This window comes from Notolepis coatsorum (genome assembly GCF_963971535.1).
Source record: "Notolepis coatsorum genome assembly, chromosome: 7".
Taxonomy (NCBI): Eukaryota; Metazoa; Chordata; class Actinopteri; order Aulopiformes; family Paralepididae; genus Notolepis; species Notolepis coatsorum.
Genome location: NC_140171.1, coordinates 139,812,120 through 139,835,960, shown reverse-complemented (window position 1 = coordinate 139,835,960; position 23,841 = coordinate 139,812,120). Strand labels below are relative to the sequence as shown.

Here is a 23,841-nt window from a genome sequence, read left to right as displayed (position 1 = left end):
AGACAGAGAGCACTCAGCCAGTGGCCACTCCCCTCAGACACCCGAGACAGAGAGCACTCAGCCAGTGGCCACTCCCCTCAGACAGAGAGCACTCAGCCAGTGGCCACTCCCCTCAGACACCCGAGACAGAGAGCACTCAGCCAGTGGCCACTCCCCTCAGACGCAAAGTTCTGTAGTTTTTCACATCAGCGAGGAAAATAATACAGTCGGGCAATCTAACAAGAATTAACGTATTTACAAGTGTGTCAGTGTAGCAGGATAAACTTATAACTTATATTATATATGTTACAGTATATAAAAATACCGTTTTACTTTTGTGCAGTAACTGAAGCTGCTACACCCCCCCTTTCAACGTGCCTGATTGTTATGCATTTTACTTTGCCAATTGGCGACCCAATAAAAACGTGTCCGCGACCCATTTTGGGAAACGCAAGATCCAAGTCTGACAAAAAATAAATAAATCGACGGCAATTTTTTTTTAATTTTTTAGTCCGCGATTTTTATTTAGTTTCACAATGGGTCATGACAAATCAGAATCAAGATATTTGCATGCCATTGTATAAAGCACCTTTAACCCTTTCCCTACCACACTGCAGAAAGTTCCTCGACAGTCTGTACCTGCATGATGTAGGTGTTGTGCACCTGTCCCTCCCACACGGCCGTCCTGTAGTAGCCGTGTTGGAACGCGGGGGCGTTGTCGTTGAGGTCCAGCAGGCTGACGGACACCCTGCAGTAGGCCGTCTGCCCGCCGCTGTCAGCCAGCACAACCAGCTGGAGCAGAGGGCTCCACTCAAAGTCCAGAGAGGCCCGCTTCTCAACCCAGACCTCACCTGGAGGGAGGGAGGGAGGGAGAGACCAGAGGGAGAGACCAGAGGGAGAGACCAGAGGGAGAGACCAGAGGGAGGGAGAGACCAGAGGGAGAGACCAGATGGAGAGACCAGAGGGAGAGACCAGAGGGAGAGACCAGAGGGAGAGAAGAGACCAGAGGGAGGGAGAGACCAGAGGGAGGGAGAGACCACAGGGAGAGACCAGAGGGAGAGACCAGAGGGAGGGAGAGACCAGAGGGAGAGACCAGAGGGAGAGACCAGAGGGAGAGAAGAGACCAGAGGGAGGGAGAGACCAGAGGGAGGGAGAGACCAGAGGGAGAGACCAGAGGGAGAGAAGAGACCAGAGGGAGGGAGAGACCAGAGGGAGGGAGAGACCACAGGGAGAGACCAGAGGGAGAGACCAGAGGGAGGGAGAGACCAGAGGGAGAGACCAGAGGGAGAGACCAGAGGGAGAGAAGAGACCAGAGGGAGGGAGAGACCAGAGGGAGGGAGAGACCAGAGGGAGAGACCAGAGGGAGAGAAGAGACCAGAGGGAGGGAGAGACCAGAGGGAGGGAGAGACCAGAGGGAGAGACCCAGAGGGAGAGACCCAGAGGGAGAGACCAGAGGGAGGGACCAGAGGGAGGGACCAGAGGGAGAGACCAGAGGGAGAGACCAGAGGGAGAGACCAGAGGGAGAGACCAGAGGGAGAGAAGAGACCAGAGGGAGGGAGAGACCAGAGGGAGAGACCCAGAGGGAGGGAGAGACCAGAGGGAGAGACCAGAGGGAGAGACCCAGAGGGAGAGACCAGAGGGAGAGACCAGAGGGAGGGAGAGACCAGAGGGAGGGAGAGACCAGAGGGAGAGACCCAGAGGGAGGGAGAGACCAGAGGGAGAGACCAGAGGGAGAGACCCAGAGGGAGAGACCAGAGGGAGAGACCAGAGGGAGGGAGAGACCAGAGGGAGAGACCCAGAGGGAGGGAGAGACCAGAGGGAGAGACCAGAGGGAGGGAGAGACCAGAGGGAGAGACCCAGAGGGAGGGAGAGACCAGAGGGAGAGACCAGAGGGAGAGACCCAGAGGGAGGGAGAGACCAGAGGGAGAGACCAGAGGGAGGGAGAGACCAGAGTGAGAGACCAGAGGGAGAGACCAGAGGGAGAGACCAGAGGGAGAGACCAGAGGGAGAGACCCAGAGGGAGGGAGAGACCAGAGGGAGGGAGAGACCAGAGGGAGGGAGAGACCAGAGGGAGAGACCAGAGGGAGAGACCAGAGGGAGAGACCAGAGGGAGAGAAGAGACCAGAGGGAGAGACCAGAGGGAGGGAGAGACCAGAGGGAGAGACCAGATGGAGAGACCAGAGGGAGGGAGAGATACCAGAGGGAGAGACCAGAGGGAGAGACCAGAGGGAGAGACCCAGAGGGAGAGAAGAGACCAGAGGGAGGGAGAGACCAGAGGGAGGGAGAGACCACAGGGAGAGACCAGAGGGAGAGACCAGAGGGAGGGAGAGACCAGAGGGAGAGACCAGAGGGAGAGACCAGAGGGAGAGAATAGACCAGAGGGAGGGAGAGACCAGATGGAGGGAGAGACCAGAGGGAGAGACCAGAGGGAGAGAAGAGACCAGAGGGAGGGAGAGACCAGAGGGAGGGAGAGACCAGAGGGAGAGACCCAGAGGGAGAGACCCAGAGGGAGAGACCAGAGGGAGGGACCAGAGGGAGGGACCAGAGGGAGAGACCAGAGGGAGAGACCAGAGGGAGAGACCAGAGGGAGAGAAGAGACCAGAGGGAGGGAGAGACCACAGGGAGAGACCCAGAGGGAGAGAAGAGACCAGAGGGAGGGAGAGACCAGAGGGAGAGACCCAGAGGGAGGGAGAGACCAGAGGGAGAGACCAGAGGGAGAGACCCAGAGGGAGAGACCAGAGGGAGAGACCAGAGGGAGGGAGAGACCAGAGGGAGAGACCCAGAGGGAGGGAGAGACCAGAGGGAGAGACCAGAGGGAGGGAGAGACCAGAGGGAGAGACCCAGAGGGAGGGAGAGACCAGAGGGAGAGACCAGAGGGAGAGACCCAGAGGGAGGGAGAGACCAGAGGGAGAGACCAGAGGGAGGGAGAGACCAGAGTGAGAGACCAGAGGGAGAGACCAGAGGGAGAGACCAGAGGGAGAGACCAGAGGGAGAGACCCAGAGGGAGGGAGAGACCAGAGGGAGGGAGAGACCAGAGGGAGAGACCAGAGGGAGAGACCAGAGGGAGAGACCAGAGGGAGAGAAGAGACCAGAGGGAGAGACCAGAGGGAGGGAGAGACCAGAGGGAGAGACCAGATGGAGAGACCAGAGGGAGGGAGAGACCACAGGGAGAGACCAGAGGGAGAGACCAGAGGGAGGGAGAGACCAGATGGAGAGACCAGAGGGAGGGAGAGATACCAGAAGGAGGGAGAGATCAGATGGAGAGACCAGAGGGAGGGAGAGACCAGATGGAGAGACCAGAGGGAGGGAGAGACCAGAGGGAGAGACCAGATGGAGAGACCAGAGGGAGGGAGAGATACCAGAGGGAGAGACCAGAGGGAGGGAGAGACCAGATGGAGAGACCAGAGGGAGGGAGAGATACCAGAGGGAGAGACCAGAGGGAGGGACCAGAGGGAGAGACCAGAGGGAGAGACCCAGAGGGAGAGACCAGAGGGAGAGACCAGAGGGAGAGAAGAGACCAGAGGGAGAGACCAGAGGGAGAGACCCAGAGGGAGAGACCAGAGGGAGAGACCAGAGGGAGGGACCAGAGGGAGGGACCAGAGGGAGAGACCAGAGGGAGAGACCCAGAGGGAGAGACCAGAGGGAGAGACAAGAGGGAGAGACCAGAGGGAGAGACCAGAGGGAGGGAGAGACCAGAGGGAGAGACCAGAGGGAGGGAGAGACCAGAGGGAGAGACCCAGAGGGAGAGACCAGAGGGAGGGAGAGACCAGAGGGAGAGACCAGAGGGAGAGACCAGAGGGAGAAACCAGAGGGAGAGACCCAGAGGGAGGGAGAGACCAGAGGGAGAGACAAGAGGGAGGGAGAGACCAGAGGGAGGGAGAGACCAGGGGGAGGGAAGAGGATGGAGATGGACGTCATTGTTGTTTTACAAACAATAAAACATTTCTATAACGCAAACCCTGGTCCACATTGACCGTCTGTTCAATTAAATTCATGAAATGTTTGTACAAATTTTCATTTCACTTTGCATTTTCAAAGTGATAATTGATCATTCTACCATTGTTGGTCCAATCGTCACAAAACGTGGTACATACATTGAGGGGAGGTGGTGAACCATATCTGCAAAAAGTATTTGAAAATCTACCATGTAAAAAAATCTATCATGTGTCGGTTCTATGCACATTTTAGCTCACTGCCTCCTATGCACTGTAATTTTAAGAGTGCTGCTCTGTTGTAATTCAAAACTGATTAAGAGTGATGCACTGCTCTGTTATATTTTTATTGAACTATTTTCTTTTAACAAAATTTTTATTTGCATTCTGATTCACAAACATACAAACAACAACATCCTTGAATGTTAATCTTACATCGTTTAGTCTTCCAGGCACATAATACAAAGACATAATGTACATCGCCCTTATACAGGCCTAAACAATAAAGAAAAAAGTACAATACCTGCAGAAAAATGAATAAATATAAATACTGACTTAGGGCCCGCGTCCACCTAGCGCATATTTCTCCGTGAAACATGCTGGGAGTGCGCCGGCAGAGCTGGCTTGACGCGCATCTTGTAGATGACAGAAAGAAATCTACAGCCATGCCGCGGTTTTGCACATATTATAGCATATTTGAATAACTTTATTGTATATTAATTATATATATAGTTATTGCCTGACACCACAGTTCGCCCTTTGCTTTTTATTAGCTTTTTAGTAGTGTATTCGTGTAGTTATTATTATTCGTTTTGTCGCGGATCTCAATGGTCTGTGTGGAGACAGCCAGACAGGCAGGCAGCTCCGGTGTCAGGTTACAAGCAGAGTGGTAGATGACTGGCTGTGATTGGTTGTTTGAATATGCGCTCGGCGCACCGCTCTAGAAAAGTTCAGCCAGTTTCAACTCTCTGGCTTGTGCGGCCGCATAAAGGCACTGAAAAAAGAAGCCGACGGCAGCGCACTTCCTAGAGGCGGCCGCATGGGGCCGCATGCGCTCCCTCCCCATTGTAATACATTGAAAACAGACGCGTGCGGTCCTAAATATGCGCTAGGTGGACGCGGGCCCTAAGGCTACGTTTAGACGAGCGTTTTGGGATGGAAGTCTGAACAGAAACCGCAAAAGTCGTCTTGCGGTTTCACTTTTAATTTTGCGTTTAGACGAGCGTTTTGGGGTGGAACAACGGAGCCCTGCTGTCACACGATTGGCGCATATGTCACATGACGTGCTGTGAAGACCCGCCCTACTCTGCCTCTGATTCGCAGAGTGTGGGTGGGGAATGTGATTGGACCAAAGCAGAGTCACTCACAGACAGTGGGTCCAGTCATAATAGTTGTGATAGCCGCGGGACAGATTATTGTGTATTTAAAAGTACTGCCAATGTAGCCTTCAGGTGATCGCCATGGATAGAATCAGACATGCTTTGTTTACGCTTCTAGGCTACTGGTGCATGCCTGTGATGTAAGCAGTAGGCGCGACGAGAGCCTTGACGACCCTTTCGTCATCGTTTTATGCGGTTTGACAGTTTAGACGAGAGCGCAAAGGTTTACCGTTTCTAGGAATTCCACCCTGGAAGGTGGTCTCACTTTTTTACGGTTTCACCCCGTAAAAACGCCGTTTCCGTATAAACGAAGGGCACATCTGAAAAAATATTTTTGCGGATTCACCTGCTAGCGTTTCCGTCTAAACGGGGCCTAAGGCAATAATGTGCGTCCAGTGACCCTCCTCGAACCTCTTTCCTCCCTTATCATTCTCCCTCTCTTTCTCTTTTTTTTTTTTTTTTTTTAACAACTCCATTTTTCTTTGTATCTTGATTCCCAAACATACCCACAACCTCATCCTTGAATATTAATCTCACATCCGTTGGTCTTCCAGGTACAAAATTCAAAGATGGCATGTATATCTTCCTTAAACAGGCATAAACAATAAAGAAAAAAATTATAGTACCCCCTAAAAAAAAAAATTTAGATGTTGGCTAAGGCATAAATGTGTGACCTGGGTCCAGTCAGTCCCTCCTTGAACCTCTTTCCTCCCTTATCTTTCGCCCTCTTTATTCTTTTTTAAACTCAATTTTACTTTGCATTTTGATTTACATACATACAAACCACAACATCCTTGAATATTAATCCCACATCAGTTGGTTTTCCAGGTACTTAATACAAAGACTGAGTGTATATCGCCCTTAAACAGGCATACAAAATTATAATACCTACTAAAAAAAAAAAAATACTGACTAAGGCAAACATGTGCGACATGGGTCCAGTGACCCTCCTTGAACTTCTTTCCTCCCTTATCCTTCGCCCTTTCTATTTCTTTTAAACTCAATTTTTCTTTGCCTTTTGATTCACCGACATACAAACAACATCCTCCTTGAATATTAATCTCACATCAGTTGGTCTTCCAGGCACATAATACAAAGACGGAATGTACATCACCCTTAAACAGGCATAGACAATAACGAAAAAATCATAATACCCTCAAAAGAAATTATAAAAGAAATTAAAGTACTGACTAAGGTAAAGTGTGTGACACGGGTTCAATGACCCTCCTCGAACCTCTTTCCTTCCTCATCCTTCGCCTTCTTGTGTTGCATTCGCTTCTCCCTCTGTGATGTCGTTCCCATCCCCCTTATAGTCCTCCCACTTTCCCCATCTTTCCCCAAATTTCTCCTCCTGTAGCCTCAGCATGTGCGTTATCCTCTCCATATCCTGTATCTCCTCTACTATTCCTTCCCATTGTGTTATTGTCGGTGGGTCTTCCTTGTACCACTGCCTCGTTATTGCTTTTCTGGCCGATATCAGCATTATCTTTATTAAATATTTGTCTCCCCCTTGTATACCTTTGTGCGTCAAGTCCCCTAAGTATAGCACCAGGCCCGTCTGGGGTATCCCGTATCCTATTATTCTGGTTATTGCCTCCCCTATCTCCTCCCAATACCCCTTCAGCTTCTGACATCCCCAGAATACATGTGTGTGATTTGCCCCCTCCTTCCCACACATCCTCCAGCATGTCTTCCATCCAAATTCCTTCCACACCCTTGACCCCGTTGTTGAGTGCTGCACCTCGCATATGTTACCCCATTCCTTCTCTGTGATTCCCATCTCTAGTTCCCTCTCCCATTTCTCTTTTATATAGTTGGTCGTGTGTCCCTTGCTGGCCATTATAGCCCGGTACAGTGCTGATATTACCCTTCCTTTCCCCCCTTCGTACGCCCTTATTGTATTGCACATCGTTGCGGGCAAGACCACCCGCATTTCATTGTATACTTGTATGCCGTGACAAATAAAACTCTTGACTTGACTTGACTACTATCATCCTAATTATTCCATTGTGTTCCTCGTCTTTGTCCCCTCTTATTTCCTTGTTATAGTAATCTCTAATCTGTAGATACCTGAAGTGGTCCCTGTTTTCTAATCCAAATTTCTCCTTCAGTTGTTGTAGGGTCTGCATTTCCCCCTTCTCTATCATTTTGCATATCGCTGTTGCCCCACCCCTTTCCCACCTTCTGAATCCATGGTCCCCCCTCCCTGGCTCGAACCTCTTGTCGTGTGCTATCCATCTCAGAACCCCTGACTGCTTCCCCAACTTGTGTGTTTTTACTACTCTGTTCCATATAGTCAAAGTGCACTTGGTAATTGGATCTAACAGTTCCTCTTTTTCCTTGAATAGTTCCCTATCTCCTACCAGAATCTGTACTTTGTATCCCCCCCCTTCTTTTTCAATGTCTTTCCATCTAGCCTCATAGTTTGCTGCATAATAATAGTCTTGTAGGCTGGGTACTGCCATTCCTTTTCCTTTGGTAGTTGTAGCGTTTTATACCTGACCCGTGGTCTTCTCCCTGCCCATATGAACCTCGATACCAGTCTGTCCCACTCCCTGAATTGGTTCTGTGGTATCTGTATGGGTAGTGACTGAAACAGGTATAGTAACCTTGGTAGTATGTTCATCTTAATATCCTCTATCCTTGAGTTGAAGTCCAGGGGCATTACTGTCCATCTCTCTAAGTCTCTCTTGATGTTCTGATTGATCTGTGTATAATTCGCCTGAAACAACCTCCCAACCCCTCTCGTGATGTTCACCCCTAGGTATTTAATCCTGTCCATGTCCCACTTTATCCCGTACTCCTCCCTAATTTCTGTCATTGGAGTATAGTTCCACGCTAAGGTCTGTGTCTTTGTCACATTTAGTTTGTATCCTGAGTAGTGGCCATATTCCTTCAGTAGATCCATCAGTGCCGGGAAGCTTGTATCTGGTTGTCTCATGTATACTATCACGTCGTCCGCAAATAGGCCTAATTTGTGTTCCGTCCCCCTTATCTCTATCCCCTTGATGTCCTCGGTCTGTCTAATCAGTTGTGCCAATGGTTCTATGAAAATGTCGAAGAGCGTCTGCGAGAGACAACATCCCTGTCTGGTAGCCCTCTCCAGTCTGATTATATCCGTCAGGCTGCCATTCACCTTAATTCTCGCTGTCGGCTCCTGATATAGTGCCTTGACCGTCTTTATTGCCCTTTCGTTTAGTCCGAATTTCTCTAGCGCCTTATATAAAAATACCCATCTAACACTGTCGAATGCCTTTTCTGCATCTAGGCTAATCAGTACCGCACTCCCACCCTGCTTTTGTATCTCCTCCACTATGTGTAATGTCTTTCTTACCCTTTAATGAATCCAGTCTGATCTTCATCTATAATGTCTGGCATAAACGTCTCGAATCTCTTTGATATTATTGATGTAAACATCTTATAATCCACGTTGAGTATGGACACAGGTCTGAAACTACTACATAATTCTCTATCCTTCCCTTCTTTTGGTATCGTGGTGATTATGGCTTCTTTCCATGAGGGTGGCATTTTGCCCTCTTCCATCGTGTCTGAATGCCGCTCCTAACATGGGCGCTAGTTCTACTCTAAATGCCTTGTAGAATTCCGATGGGATTCCGTCGCTCCCCGGAGATTTGCTGTTCTTTGCTCTACTAATTGCCTCTTCCAGCTCCCGTTCTGTAATTATTTTATTTAATTCTTCATTCTGTTCTACCCCTATTGGTGGTAACTCTAGCTTCTCCAGAAAATCATCTATTTCCTCTTTTCCCGCTGCCATTGGCTGTGTGTATAGTGTCTTATAGTAATCTCTAAATGTCCTCTCTATTTCAGCTGGGTCTCTCAATATTTCGTTTGGCCTTTGTATCTCTTATTGTGTGTATCGTGTTTAACTTCTGTTGCGTCCTGATTCTCCTAGCTAACAGTCTAGTCGCCCTTGGTCCCCCCTCATAGTACGTCTGTTTCATAAACCTCGCTTTCTTTTCTATTTCCGTCAATAATTCCCTATTTATCCTGGCCCTTACTTCTTTGATTTGTGTGTTTCCTGTTTTTTTTTTTTTTTTTTTATCTGGTGCTTCCTCTCTAAATCCTTCAGCTTCCCTATCAGATTGTGATATGTCTCCGTTCTGGCTCTCTTCAGTAGTGCTGCTTTCTCCATAAATGTTCCCCTTATTACCGCCTTCAGTGTGTCCCATAGTATGTTCGGGTCGACCTCCCCGTTGTCATTTTCCTCCTTATATCTGGCTATCTCCTCCTTAATTCCACTCACCAACCCCTTATTATTCAATAGTCCCACATTCAGTCTCCAGACCGTGTTCCTCCGTCTTCCCTCCAGATCTACTGTCAGATATGTCGCACTGTGGTCTGATATGTCCGCTACCCCTATTCTGCATTCCTTTACCCACTAGCTATCCCCCGTCGTCATAACGAAATAATCTATTCTCGAATATGTTGCGTGTGGATGTGAGTAATGCGTGCATCCCCCTCCAAACGTCTGTAATTCCCATTTCTGCCATTTGTATATTCATATACCTACTGATTTGTGGTCTCCCTTTCCTAGTACTTGTAGTGTCCATGTCATGATTTAATACCACATTAAAATCCCCCGCACATATCAATATCCCTTCCAATTCCATTGCTATCATGTCATAAATGGTCTCAAATAAACATCTCTCACTCTCCGGGGGGGCATATACATTTACTAACGTAACCATCTGTCCCTCCATTTTCCCCTTCACCAGAACAAACCTCCCCTCCTTGTCCCTTATTTCTTTGACCATTTCAAATTTTACCGTGTTCTTGATTAATATGGCTACTCCTCTCCTCAGGGTCCGTTTAAAGGAACTATAATATGCATTCTCATACCCAAATATTTTCAGTTTCTCGTGTTCCTGTGCTATAAGATGCGTCTCCTGCAAAAATACCACTTGCATCTCACCTTTTCTACATTTCAACATCACTTTACTCCTTTTTATCGGATTGTTCATTCCATTTACGTTCAACGACATCATTTTTATACCTTTAACCTTCGCCATATGTTTGTTCATCTGTCAGTCCCCCCCATGTCACATACAATTTTACCTTCGGTTGTAGCCTCCGCTCTCTTTACCGTGTACCCATAATAGTTAACAAAAAAGAAAAACATAAACTCTACATAAAGTGCTCCCAAGGTGTTCGGGGGTTCCCTGTGTCCCCCCTCTCCCCTGCTGGCGGGTGAAGAGTATCGGCTCTCTTAGCGAGAGGGCTCTCCCTAGCAGCGTGGGGGCCTGAAGCCCTGGCCCCCATCTTCTCACTATAATTGTCCAGCATTCGTGCTGTTTAGTGCGTTCGAGCTCCTGGTCAAAGTGCTCTATATGTCCTTTCCCCCTGTCCAAAGATCCTCTGTGTGCATCTATGTATATATATATATTTTTTTTAATCTATTTCCTATGTGCTGCATATTTCTCTTATTGATTACTTCCATCTGTGATACTCGCAATGTGTGTTCATGTATGTGCTTCAGTATGCATTACGCATTGTCTATAGCTGGGACATGTCTGTTCGCCCCTGTAATTATACTCATTCGCAATGTCCGCGGTCTCATTGTGTTTGTGTGACCCCTCTGGGGCATCCCTCCTAGGCCTTCGCTGGAGTGACGGCTCCCTCTACTGGCCACTGTTGGTATACCCTTGCTTCCTCCCCCCGTCCTGTTCATTTCTATGTGTTGTTGCCTAATTATATTCATACTTATTTACCTCTGCAGCGTTTGTAGTGCGTGTTCATGCATATGTTTCGTCAGTTCTTATACATTGCTTCTATCTGGGTTGCTTATTCCATTCCTTGTGTGTGTACTCATCCCGTTCGTTTCCCCGTGTCTCCTCTCCTCTCCTCCTCTCCGACTCCATCTCTCGCCTCCTCGTCTGCCTCCGCCCTTGATCTGCCTCGGTTCACTCCGGTCCTCCTCTCTCCTCTCTCCTCTCCCCGCTTCAGGACCCTGGTCTCCTACCCTGGTCCACCCGCGTGCCTTCTCCATTCTCCGTTGTAGGCTCAGCGTCGGCTCCACCTCGTTCCTCCCGTCTCCTTCCTCCGCTACCTCCATCCCCCTCCGTCTCATCTCCTTCGCCGCCTCCAGCGCCGTTGCGTATGTCACGGTCCCCTCCTTCCAGTGAATCCGTAGCGAGATCATGGGCGATTGGAACCTTATTCCACTGTCCTTCAGAATTCTCTTAAGCCCCGCGTAGGTCCGGCGCGTTATTGCCACCGCTGTTGAGTAGTCGTGGTCAAACGACAGCCTTTTCCCCTCTATCTCTATTTTCTTGCTCCATGCGGTTCTGAGTACCAGTTCCTTTGCGTCGAATCTCAGAAAGTTAATAATCACCGCTCTCGGGGGTCTGCCCGCTTGTGGTTTCGGAGCAAGCGCCCTGTGGGCCCTCTGAATCTCCATCTTGTCCAGTCCCGTCTCTTTCAATTCCTTCTTGATAAGCGTTTCCACATATAGGGCCATCGATTCCCCTTTGACTCCTTCCTTCAGTCCCCATAGCCTGATGTTATTTCTCCGTGATCTCCCTTCCATGTCCGACATCTTTGTCTTCATCTTTTCTTGTTGCTGAATTGCTATTGTTAATACCTCGTGTATCTCCGTGTTCCACTCCTCTGCTTCCGCCATTCTTATTTCCAGCGCGGTTACACTCCTACCCTGTTCCGCCATCTTCCTACCCTCGTGGCCGCCTGATGGGAACGGCTGCCAGGTGCCCCGCAGCAGGAAGCGGGCTCCCTCCCGGAGTCCTGCTCTCTCGCCCCTCTCGCTACAGCATCCTCCTGGCTTTTGCTCTCCGGTGGCCAAGGGTGGTCGCCTGCAGGATCCTGTGCCGGAGTCTCCTACTCTGAATGGATCGGATGCAGAGTCTATGGACACACCTGCTAGCACAGGATTGCTAGCGTTGGATAGCATAGCCAACATTACCCTTTCCTCTGGTGTTGATGCTACAAGCTTAGCTATCCCTACCCCCTCCGTGGTTAATGCTGCTACCATAGCTAGTGTTTCCCCTGGTGCTAGCAACTTAGCTAAGGCTAGCACAGCTGGCCCCAAGTTCACTAGCTTTCACATCCCCCCTCCAGAGTATATCGTCCTGGGTGACTCTATTGTCAGATATGTTAACATCCCAAATGCCATCTCATACTCTTACTCCGGGGCTAAAATTCAGGATTTAATTCAATTCCTCCCAGGTATTGTTGAACGCAACAAGTCAGCACACACAGTGATTGTCCATGTTGGCACAAATGACATCCGGGGTAAGGGGGGGTCAATCAAGCTAGGCAATGATTACAAGACACTGGGAATGATTATAGAATGCCTGGGGAAAAAATGTATATTCTCTGGTTTACTCCCCACTCTTGACCGAGGCTCCGAAAATTTTTGCCGGACATACAGTGCTGATAGATGGTTATCTGGCATTTGCGATGCTCGTGGTTTTGGTTACGTCAGCAACTTTGATGCATTTTGGAAAAAACCTAGCCTGTACCGTGACAGATTACATCCCAACACCAAGGGAAGAAAAGTCCTAGCTAGCAATTTCCACTGCTATGTCAGGTCTGCCTCAAAGTGATGTCAGGACTATAGGTCTTCTCAGCACCACTCCCTCCACCATGACATGTCACAAGTGCAGCCCCTGCAAGCTGTAACTTACGAAGAGCCTATTACGCAGCTACCTGTAGGCCTACATACATTACAAAGAGACAATTTGATGTACATTAATTATCATTGTGCCCTCTCCTCCCCGCCTCCATTCCAACAATTGTGGGCTACAGGCCAAGTAAACTGCCGGTGGGCAGGCGATGTAGAGGGGGTCACGCACTATCCATAGGTACTCCAGCTAACCCAGAGAATAGCTCCACTATTAAAATGGCCCTCCTCAATCCTCGATCCATAACCAACAAGTCTTTTATTATAAATGACCTTTTTGTCCGGGAAGAGTTAAGCTGTCTATTTCTTGTAGAGCCTTGGCAAAGAGATCTGGAACAGACCCATCTCAATGAACTCTGTCCGCCGAACTGTAGCTCCATTAGCACTCCACGGCTATCTGGTCATGGAGGTGGCCTTGCGTTGGTTCATAAAACTTGTATTGCATGTCGGACAGTGAACTCTTGAGTCCTTTCAATCCTTTGAACTACAAATCACCATAGTTGGCAGAGCGCATCCATTTTATTGTATTTTAATTTATCGCCCTCCTGGCTCCACTAGTCTTTTTTTAACCGAGTTTACTGAGTTTAAGTTTAAGTTTAAGTTTATTTGGATCCCCATTAGCCACAGCAGTGCTGGGGCTATTCTTCCTGGGGTCCAGTTACTTACATCAGTGATTAAGCTGGACAACGTGCTGGTCACCGGTGATTTTAATTTTCATGTTGATGACGTCACATCAAAGGCTGCATCAGATTTTCTCGCGAATACTGACTCTTTTAATTTTGTTCAGCATATTTCGGGTCCTACTCATGTAGCCGGGCATACTTTAGATTTAGTTTTCTCACATGGGTTAAACATTAAGAATGTCAACCTCCAGGATTTCCATCTGAGTGACCATAAGTGTATACTTTTTGACGTTTGTTTTAACTCTGATGTGCTCCCTCATAACCAGATGACGCACAGACGTATAATTAAGCAAAACTCTGCAGATACATTTTCAACATTATTTGACTCTGATGTTCTGTCCCTTGTGCAGTCTTTTCATGACCAATGTTCCACTATTTTGGACATAGTTGCTCCTTTTAAATCGAGACCTGCCTCCCGTACCAATTCTACTCCCTGGTTCAATGAGTCTATCCGCAGTTTTAGACGTCAGTGTAGAAAGACAGAGCGTTTATGGAAAGCCTCCAAGCTTGAAGTCCACAGGTTACATCTCAAGGAGCTATTGATCCAGTTTAATGACATGATAAGGGATGCAAGAACTGCATATTTTGCTAATCTAATATCATCCAACAAGGGAAACTCAAGGGTTTTGTTTGAAACAATCAATACTATTGTTGCTCCTGTGCCTCCACGTGTACCTGTATATTCTTATACTGACTGTAATAACTTTTTGAATTATTTTGTGGATAAGGTCAGTGGTGTTAGAGCAGGCATCTGCCCCTCATCCCTTTCTGACAGCCTTCCTACCACTGTCTCTCCTCCTCTCACGCTGCTAGACTCATTCTCTCCAGTCACCTTAGAGCAGGTTTCTATAGTGCTGCACAAAACGAAACCCTCTTTTAATCCCCTTGATGCTGTTCCCTCATCCCTGATTTTAGAGGTCCTTGACTCAATTGGTCCCACAATTCTGTCAATAATTAACCGCTCTCTGGCATCAGGTTCTGTCCCTAGCCTTTTTAAACATGCCATAGTTCAACCTCTTTTAAAAAAGGCTAACCTAGACCCCTCTCTTCCTGAGAATTATAGACCAATCTCCAAACTACCTCTGCTGTCCAAGGTGCTGGAGAAAATTGTGGCTGAGCAGCTTCTCATGGTTCTAGAAACCCATAATCTGCATGACCCATTCCAATCAGGCTTTCGGAAATTTCATTCCACCGAAACAGCCCTTCTTAACACTTTGGCTGCCTAAGGTTAAATTCATGATATACCATAGATTGCCAGCGCTATTTGTCTATGGAGAAAGTCCCCTTCTTTGCAGGGCTATAACTTTTTAAATTCTATTGCTACATTGCCATTATTAGGGCCCATTCAAAGTCCTATATGTATTGTTCATTGTGTAGCAACGTTAAACTTTTTCATTCACATATTCATAGTAAAGTATGGTCTAATGTATAAGTATGTTTTCATCTCTTTCTGCAGCTTTCTCCAGAACGTGATATATAGCCCCAAATGCATTATATTGATGATGAAATACAGTTTGATGGCAATCAGCGCGATATAAAAAATTCCAACTAGACGTACTTCTAGAAGTTACTACACGTCATCTGATGTTGACCGGATGGGCGAGGGGGCGTTTATAATTCCGTGGGCAGCGTTATACCAATCATCTAATGTGGGTCAAATGTTGATAATAGCAGTTAGTATCGAAGACGGTAACGTTACATGCTGAAACTCACCCCAGTCTCCGCGTGCCGTTGGGCGATCATCGTAGAGTAGAAATCTTATCATTATGGGATATATTTTTACCCGGTCCATCTCCAGCTTGTATAATGGTATATACGTCCAAATCATGTTGTTTATCGAGTTATTGCCAATCGATCACCATGTAGCGTGACGAGCCAGAGTCCCATGACCTATAGCGAGCGCCCGGAAGTACTACGGACGTCTAGCACAACCTCTATGCCACATCCTGTTTGGCGATTGCGCCGATCGGCCACCAGATGGCGCTCCTGAACCGCCAGAGAGCTCAGTGGGTCCTGCTGGTGGATCTCAGGCCAGCGGAGGGGACAAAATATGAATCCGATCGCAGATTTTTGAAATATTGATATAAGGACGACGTAACGCGTCCTCCGGCAACTTTAGCATGGCCAGCAAAGACGTCTAAAGACGGTTCCCGGCAGCCAAAGTGTTAAGGTTACCAATGACATTGTAATGGCTGCAGATGATGGTAAACACTCACTATTAGTTTTATTGGACCTCAGCGCAGCCTTTGACACGGTTGATCATGTGGTTATGGTGCGTAGGCTCAATGATGTGTTTGGGATCTCTGGGTCAGCACTGAGATGGTTCTCATCTTACCTCGCTGATAGAAGCTTTTCTGTGTCAGTGGGTCAGTTCATGTCGGACTCTACCCCACTGTCCTGTGGGGTTCCGCAGGGTTCTGTGCTAGGGCCAATGCTGTTCTCCCTATATATGTTTCCCCTAAGCCAGATTATTAAACGTTTTAATGGAATATTTTATCAATTTTATGCGGATGACATCCAATTGTATTGTTCTTTTAAGCCCAGTGAGTGTAATCGTTTTTGCATTATTAATGAATGCATCGATGCCATCAAGAGCTGGATGGCTGATAATTTCCTTCAGCTTAATGCAAGTAAGACAGAAGCCCTCATTATTGCTCCCGACCACATCATCCCCATTATAAAAAATTCTATTGGACCCTTAGGTCAGTGTGTCAAACCTCATGTGAGGAATTTAGGTGTCATTTTTGATGACTCTCTGTCTTTTAACAGCCATGTCAACCAGCTCACACGGTCATGTTTTTATCAGCTCAGAAACATTGCCAAATTAAGATTTGTTGTTTCTAGAGCTGAAATGGAAATGATCATCCATGCTTTTATTTCATCACGCCTGGACTATTGCAATTACATTTTTACCTGTCTGGATAAATCTGTGCTAAACCGCTTGCAAATCATTCAAAATGCAGCGGCAAGGCTTTTAACTGGGACAAGTAGGCGTGCCCACATCACCCCTATTTTATCCACTCTACATTGGCTCCCCATTAATTATCGTGTCCATTTTAAAATTCTTGTTTTAACTTTTAAAGCCCTCCAAGGTAGATCCCCTGTGTACATTTTAAATTTACTGCGCCCCTACTCCCCCAGTCGTGCACTTAGGTCCTCCCACCAAAATCTCCTGGTTGTCCCACGGACCCGGTTAATAACAAAAGGTGACCGGTCCTTCCAATTTATGGCCCCTACCCTTTGGAACACCCTCCCCCTTTCTATGCGTTCACTTGACTCCCTATCCACTTTTAAGGAACAGTTGAAAACGTTTTTATTCAGACAGGCTTTTAAATAATTCCTGGTTGTATACGTTGTTTATTTATTTATAATTGTTGTTTTGTTTTTAGTTGCACTCATATTTAGTTATTTAATTGTAACTATGCCTATGCTTACGATGTGTCAGAATTGTTTTATGTGTAGTGCGTTCATCTCTATGTTGCTATGTTTTACTTCTGTGAAGCACTTTGTGATTTTATCTGAGAAAGGTGCTATACAAATAAAGTTTACTTCTCCTCGACCGCTTTGAGTCCTGTATTTATTTCACCTCTGAAATTCTCCTGTTCCTTCCTCAATTCCTCCCTTAACCTCCCGATATCGGTCCTTATCGTGTCCGTGCTCGTTTGTATATTCGCCATTGTCGCCAATATTCGGACCTGCATGGTCACGGCCCAGCCTGGTATTTCCCTGTTGGTCGCAGCCGAACCTGCCCCTTCCTCCACCTGTCCCCTCCCGTCCTCGTTTCGGGGGCTCTGCTCCTTCAAATTCACCCCTTCTCGTGAGTCCTCCATTTCTCTCTCCTTCGTATTTATTGTTTCCTCCTTGCTTCTCGTGTGCATCGTTATTTTTTATTTCTTTTCGGGTCCTTATTTATCAGTTTTTTTACTCATTTGACCAGGAGCTCCACGTCTGCTCTCATACCGGAAGTCGTATTGAACTATTTTATCACACTTTTTTCTTTTCACTGATGCACTGCTCTGTTGTATGTTAAATACCCTGTTGTATGTCTGTTCTATTTTATATTGTTTTGCCTATTTTTAAACTGAATCAAACCGCACTTTTTTTTTTATTATTTATTATTTGTATTACTGAATGAAACTGTAAACAGAGAGCCTATTGGGATGCTAGATCCTCACGTGAAACACTGTGATTTGGTCTATTCTATTTTTACTCACGTGAAACACTGTGATTTGGTCTATTCTATTTTTATTATTTGTATTACTGAATGAAACTGTAAACAGAAAGGCCTATTGGGATGCTAGATCCTAACACTGTGATTTACCTTACCTTGCTACCTCTCTATCTTTTGCATGCTCGCTTATGCCTGTATTTTTCACAGTTGTGAAGCACTTTGAACTGCAACTTCTGTATAAAAAGTGCTATACAAATAAAGTTATTATTATTATTACCAATAAGGGGCACCACAACAGGGCATGGCCTAGCACAAAATAGCTCTCACTCATCAATCCTTTACCTAATCATCATAAAACGTTGGTAAATGTGTTGAGTAGAGATTAAGAACCATGTCTACAAAAGTTCTTAACAATAGGGGGAGTCACAAACTCCAAAAAAGGGACATACAATAAAGGTTTTGAAAGTTGCCTGTGAAGTTATTCTGAAATGTAACCAGTAGTGTCTGCAATATCAGATTTGATAAACAGATACACAGACAAACAGACAAACAGATAAACATACAAACAGATAAACAGATAAACAGATAAACAGATAAACAGATAAAAGGATAAACAGACAAACAGATAAACATACAAACAGATAAACAGATAAACAGATAAAAGGATAAACAGACAAACAGATAAACAGATGGACAGATAAACAGACAAACAGATAAACAGACAAACAGATGGACAGATAAACAGATAAACAGACAAACAGATAAACAGATAAACAGACAAACAGATAAACAGATAAACAGACAAACAGACAAACAGATAAACAGATAAACAGACAAACAGATAAACAGATAAACAGACAAACAGATAAACAGACAAACAGATAAACAGATAAACAGATAAACAGACAAACAGATAAACAGATAAACAGACAAACAGATAAACAGATAAACAGATAAACAGATAAACAGACAAACAGATAAACAGATAAACAGATAAACAGACAAACAGATAAACAGATACACAGATACACAGATCAACAGATAAACAGATAAACAGACAAACAGATAAACAGACAAACAGATACACAGATACACAGATACAGAGATAAACAGATAAACAGATCAACAGACAAACAGATAAACAGACAAACAGATGAGCGGCGTAACATAATTGTAAATTATTTTGCCCAAAGGGTGACGGCATGTTTGCAGTAGCCTTGTTTTTATAGAATCTTATAAAAAAAAATATAGAACGCTATTTCAGTCAAGCATTACATTGTGTATTAGACTCATGTACAACACAAGTATGTGTCTGTACAATACATTGTGTCAATGCAAAAAAATATATAAAAGGAGGACAATGAAACCAGGCTGGAAATTCAAGATAAGTATATGAAAGGACAAGGCCATATTTCTCCAGGAATAATGAAATGAGATGAGAGGGCAAGGTGGAGAGAGAGAGAGAGAGAGAGAGAGAGAGACAGAAAATCCGACCAGAGCCTCAAGGGTTTAAGATAGTCTAGTCTCATTAACTGGGAATGAAGGAATTAAATCCACTTTTAGTGAGGGGTCTGAAGACTTGGAAGGCTAGGATTACTAGTCTGGACAGACTGGTGGAAAGTGAAAGTAGGACGGATGACTGGAAGGGTGCTCTGGGCTCTGGGCTGACTTGGCGTAGAAAACACAAACCCAGTGAGGAAGAAAGCAATGCTAGGATCTCCTGCAGACAATTAATAAAAGAATAATAATAATATCTTGGATTTATATAGCGCCTTTCAGGAGACCCAAGGAAAAGAATGCTCTCAACTGATGCCAACCGGTAAACCAATGCCCGGCTACCACTTCTAACTGAAATATGTGTCTTCAAAAAGGGAGAAAGAGGAAGAGAGACTTATTGTTCTGTGAATTTATGAGAAAAGCAACGTTCTTCCATAAGGATGTTTACCTGTGTGTCGGTTGATGGTGAAAATGCCATTCTCGTTGCCGCTAAAAATGCTGTACTCAATCCTCTGTTCCTTGTCGGCCGCCGGGTCAAAGGCTTCCACTTTTGTAACTGACGTGCCTTAACATAGACGGGGCGGGAAAACACAACGTTAAACATTTCACAACAGTATCTATGAACGCAAAAGAGTATCAATGATAAAATGATGCCTAGTCTATAGGATTTATAAAGGGGAGGTGCCAACTTACCTACACAATTACTTCCAATATGTCAAAAATAATCACAGCCATGAAACCAGAGGTAGAGACACAAACATATTCCCTTTTAGATCTTTTTTTTTTCTCCTCTTTTTCTCCTCCTGATTTTTCTGTGTTTTTCCTCCCATCCCAATTCAGTCGTTATGCCAATTCCCCCCTCCCCTACCTGGTCGTTGCGCGCATGTGCCCCCTACTGGTCGTTCTAGAGAGCCCTGAGGTCTGTCACATGCTTCCTCCGATACATTATGGAGACAGCCAGCTGCTCTTTTCACCTGCCAGCGCGGACTCTCCTTGGCGACGAGTAACGTGTAGGAGGCTCACACTGCCCCCGCCCTCTCTCCTGTCTTTTGCTGTGCAGGCGCCCTGTCCGACCTGTAGGAGTCGCTGTTCACAACGTCCAGACTACCACCCTTCGACTTCCCTCCCGCTAACTCTGCCAATTGAGTCAGTATGACGGCCGCCCCAAGCCGGAGGCAACACTGACAGCCGGAGTCGATACCGGTGTCTCGTGCGTTGGTGACGAGCGCAATGTCCGCTGCGCCACCCAGCCGCCCCCATATTCCCTTTTAGATTTAAACTTATTTCGTACGGCAAGCAGACCTTCCTTTATTCAGCTGCAGGTCTGTGGAACAGCCTGCCCAGCAGCATTAAACAGGCCCCCGGGTCAACTGGCTTCAAAAAGTCTGTACGAACATGGCTATCGGTATAGGAAAGAGAGGGTAGCATATTTATTATTCTTTTATCTTCAACTGCATATTATGCATATTGTATCTTAATGTTTTATGATGATGTTTTATGTTGATGTACATGTATGTCCTGTCTCTTAACACATTCAGCGCCGGAGCTATATGGCGAATATAGGTCTAGATGGCCACCACTTTAATCAATGGGAGGACGGGGAGATTTGCGAGTGCTTAAAAAGTTATAAAAATATATCTTAAATTTGGGCTATGGGTCTAATACACCCGTCGCTCATCAATAAGTTGCTTGCAGTCAACATGTACAAAACGGATTGTTTTTTCATCTGTACATTTCCGTTTTATACCGTTTTGAATACGAGTATAGTTTTGGTGATTTCTAGTAATTCAGAGAAAGACACGATAATAGCCCTTTAGTGAAATACACAAAACACGTTGTAATTTTTCGGCTGATTTATGAATCGTTTTCAAATAAACGCTAGATTATCGATAGTATTATGTGTCCTCATGCACGATACAGAAGTGGGCTGAAAATCGTTTATCCGTGCCTTGGTCGGTGCCAACGGCACGCACGCACACACACACACACACACACACACACACACACACACACACACACACACACACACACACACACAGACACGTTGTGATCGCTGTGAAAGAAACATCTGATTAACCCAAGATTGGTAACATAGAGTCCTTACCTCACATCTGATGTCCTGCAAAAAGATTAATCCAATTCCTGATCGCCATTCCAAATATTGATCGCGTTTATTGATCCAACGTTATATATCCAAAACACATAATCCACGCTGCTCAGAGTGTCCCCAGTCAATGTGGTATAACGCTACTGCATGCCCGAGAAGGAAAACCTAGACCGGACTTTTTCTTTTGATGCACAGTCCCAGCCAATCCAATCCAATGATGTGCAATACCATCCGGGAGACGATAGGCGGCGGTATTTGCCCTTTTGCGAGCTCAGACCCATTCCCAACGATAACATCAGGTTGGATGGATGAAAATGAATGGATATCGCTAATAAAATAAATAACGATTAAAACCCAACTATACTCGTGATTGGCGCTCAAGCGTCGGCGAGTTAACCCGACTATACTCGGGTCTGGCGTCCAATGTGTTAATACCAGGGACCATGATGGAAATAAGTGTTTGCATTTTATCATGTTTTTTTTATCCCTTGGATGATGTCTCTAATCCACAATCAAATCAATCAATCAATCAATTATGTTTCTATGCATTAAAGAGGGGGAAAACATACCAGTTTGGCTGTTCTCTGTGATGGAGGCACTGTAGACCTTGTCTATGAACTGCAGTCCTTCTTGCTCTCCCTTGAGGTGTATCAGGACCAGGCAGGTGGCCGTCAGAGCCGGGCTTCCACGGTCAGCCACTAGAACCTGCAGCTTCCTCCCAGAGAAACCCGCCCCCAGTGGCCTCCTCAGCGATATCTCTCCCGACGTCCCATTGAGCTGAAAAGCGTCGTCTTCCCGAGACAAGCTAAACCGCACCGTTCCGTTCTCGCCCCGGTCGGCGTCAGAGGCCGTCACCGTGGCGACCGTCGGGTTCGTCCGCGGAGTCGTCGTCGTCCCCGTGGTAACCCACGCGTTGACGGGATTCTCTCCGCAGGCCGGCGCGTTGTCGTTCACATCCTCCACGTGTACCGTCACCGAGGCCACGGAGCTCCGCGGCGGCCCCCCGGCGGTGCAGCCGTCGGTGGCCACGGCCCGGAGCGTGTGCCGCGCCCTGCTCTCCCTGTCCAGGGCCCTGGTGGTACGGACCACGCCCGTGGACGCCTCCACCGAGAAGAAGGCCCCCTCCCGGCCGCCGTCCTCCTCTTCCAAGGAGAAGGTCACCTCCCCGTTGGGCCCTTCGTCGGGGTCCAGGGCTCTGAGCCGCAGGACCTCGGCGCCCGCGGGGAGGCCCTCGCTGACGGAGGCGCGGTAGTCCTTGAGGTCGAAGGAGGGGCTGTTGTCGTTCTGGTCCAGGAGGAGCAGCTGAAGCCGGGTGGAGGAGCTGCGGGGAGGGGATCCCTGGTCGCGGGCCTGAACGCTCAGGGTGTAGTTGTTCTGTTCCTCTCGGTCCAGGAGCACGGTGGTGCTGACGGCACCCGTGTCGGGGTCGACGACGAAACGACCGCCGTAGTCCTCGCCTGGAGACGGCGTGGAGGAGTGTACAGGCATCATGTCAAATATCACTGTTCATAGTTGACTCTTTAATAAAAGTACATTTGAAAACTTTGGACCTAAATACACACACATAGCTGGTGTTAACCCTTTCACTACCACACTACCACAAAAGGGTTAACCCTTTCACAACCACACTACAGAAGGTTAACCCTTTCACTACCACACTACCGAAGGTTAACCCTTTCACTACCACACTACAGAAGGGTTAACCCCTTCACGGTGACAATACAGAAGGTTAACCTTTTCATTGCTACGCGACAAAGGGTTAACCCTTTCACAACCACACTACAGAAGGTTAACCCTTTCACAACCACACTACAGAAGGTTAACCCTTTCACTATCACACTATACAGAAGGTTAACCCTTTCACTATCACACTATACAGAAGGTTAACCCTTTCACTACCACACACTACAGAAGGTAGTGTGGTAGTGAAATGGTTAACCTTCTGTAGTGTGGTAGTGAAAGGGTTACGGTACTCGTATTACACCGTGATTTAACACATCTGTGAAGGGTTAAGATCGAGGAGCCCCCCCCCCCCCCCCCCCCCCCCCTCACCCAGTATGGAGTAGCGCACGGTGCCGTTGACCCCGTGGTCCGGGTCGGACGCCTGGACCGTGTGGACCACCCCGGGGGGCAGGTTCTCCGGCAGGCGGGTGAGGAAGGAGGCCTGCGTGAACTCCGGAGGGTTGTCGTTGTCGTCCAGCACAGAGCAGAGCACGGTGGCCGTGGCGGACAGAGACCTCGCGCCGCCGCCGTCGCGACCCTGGACTGGGGGTGTCAGGGGGGGGGGGGGGGGGGGGTAGTGGAGAGGGTAGACATTTAATGTATTTGTGGTTCACACCATGTCACAGCAATGTCACGCCAATAACTGGGCCTGACATTCTATAGAGAAATTAACCAAAGATGTTTTCTCTCTCTCTCTCTCTCTCTCTCTCTCTC

The 23,841-nt window shown here is 47.0% G+C and overlaps 1 protein-coding gene across 1 annotated transcript in view; it reads right to left on the bottom strand.

Annotated features, from left to right (window-relative positions):
• The window catches only part of dchs2 (dachsous cadherin-related 2), a gene marked incomplete at both ends in the record, with an annotated part of 108,258 nt that overhangs the window by 16,902 nt on the left and 67,515 nt on the right, over positions 1–23,841 (bottom strand). Inside the window, 4 exons of the mRNA XM_084318409.1 lie at positions 619–830; positions 19,747–19,863; positions 21,975–22,862; positions 23,458–23,670. Coding sequence (XP_084174535.1) covers positions 619–830; positions 19,747–19,863; positions 21,975–22,862; positions 23,458–23,670 — 1,430 coding nt within the window. The remainder of the gene's footprint in view (positions 1–618; positions 831–19,746; positions 19,864–21,974; positions 22,863–23,457; positions 23,671–23,841) is intronic.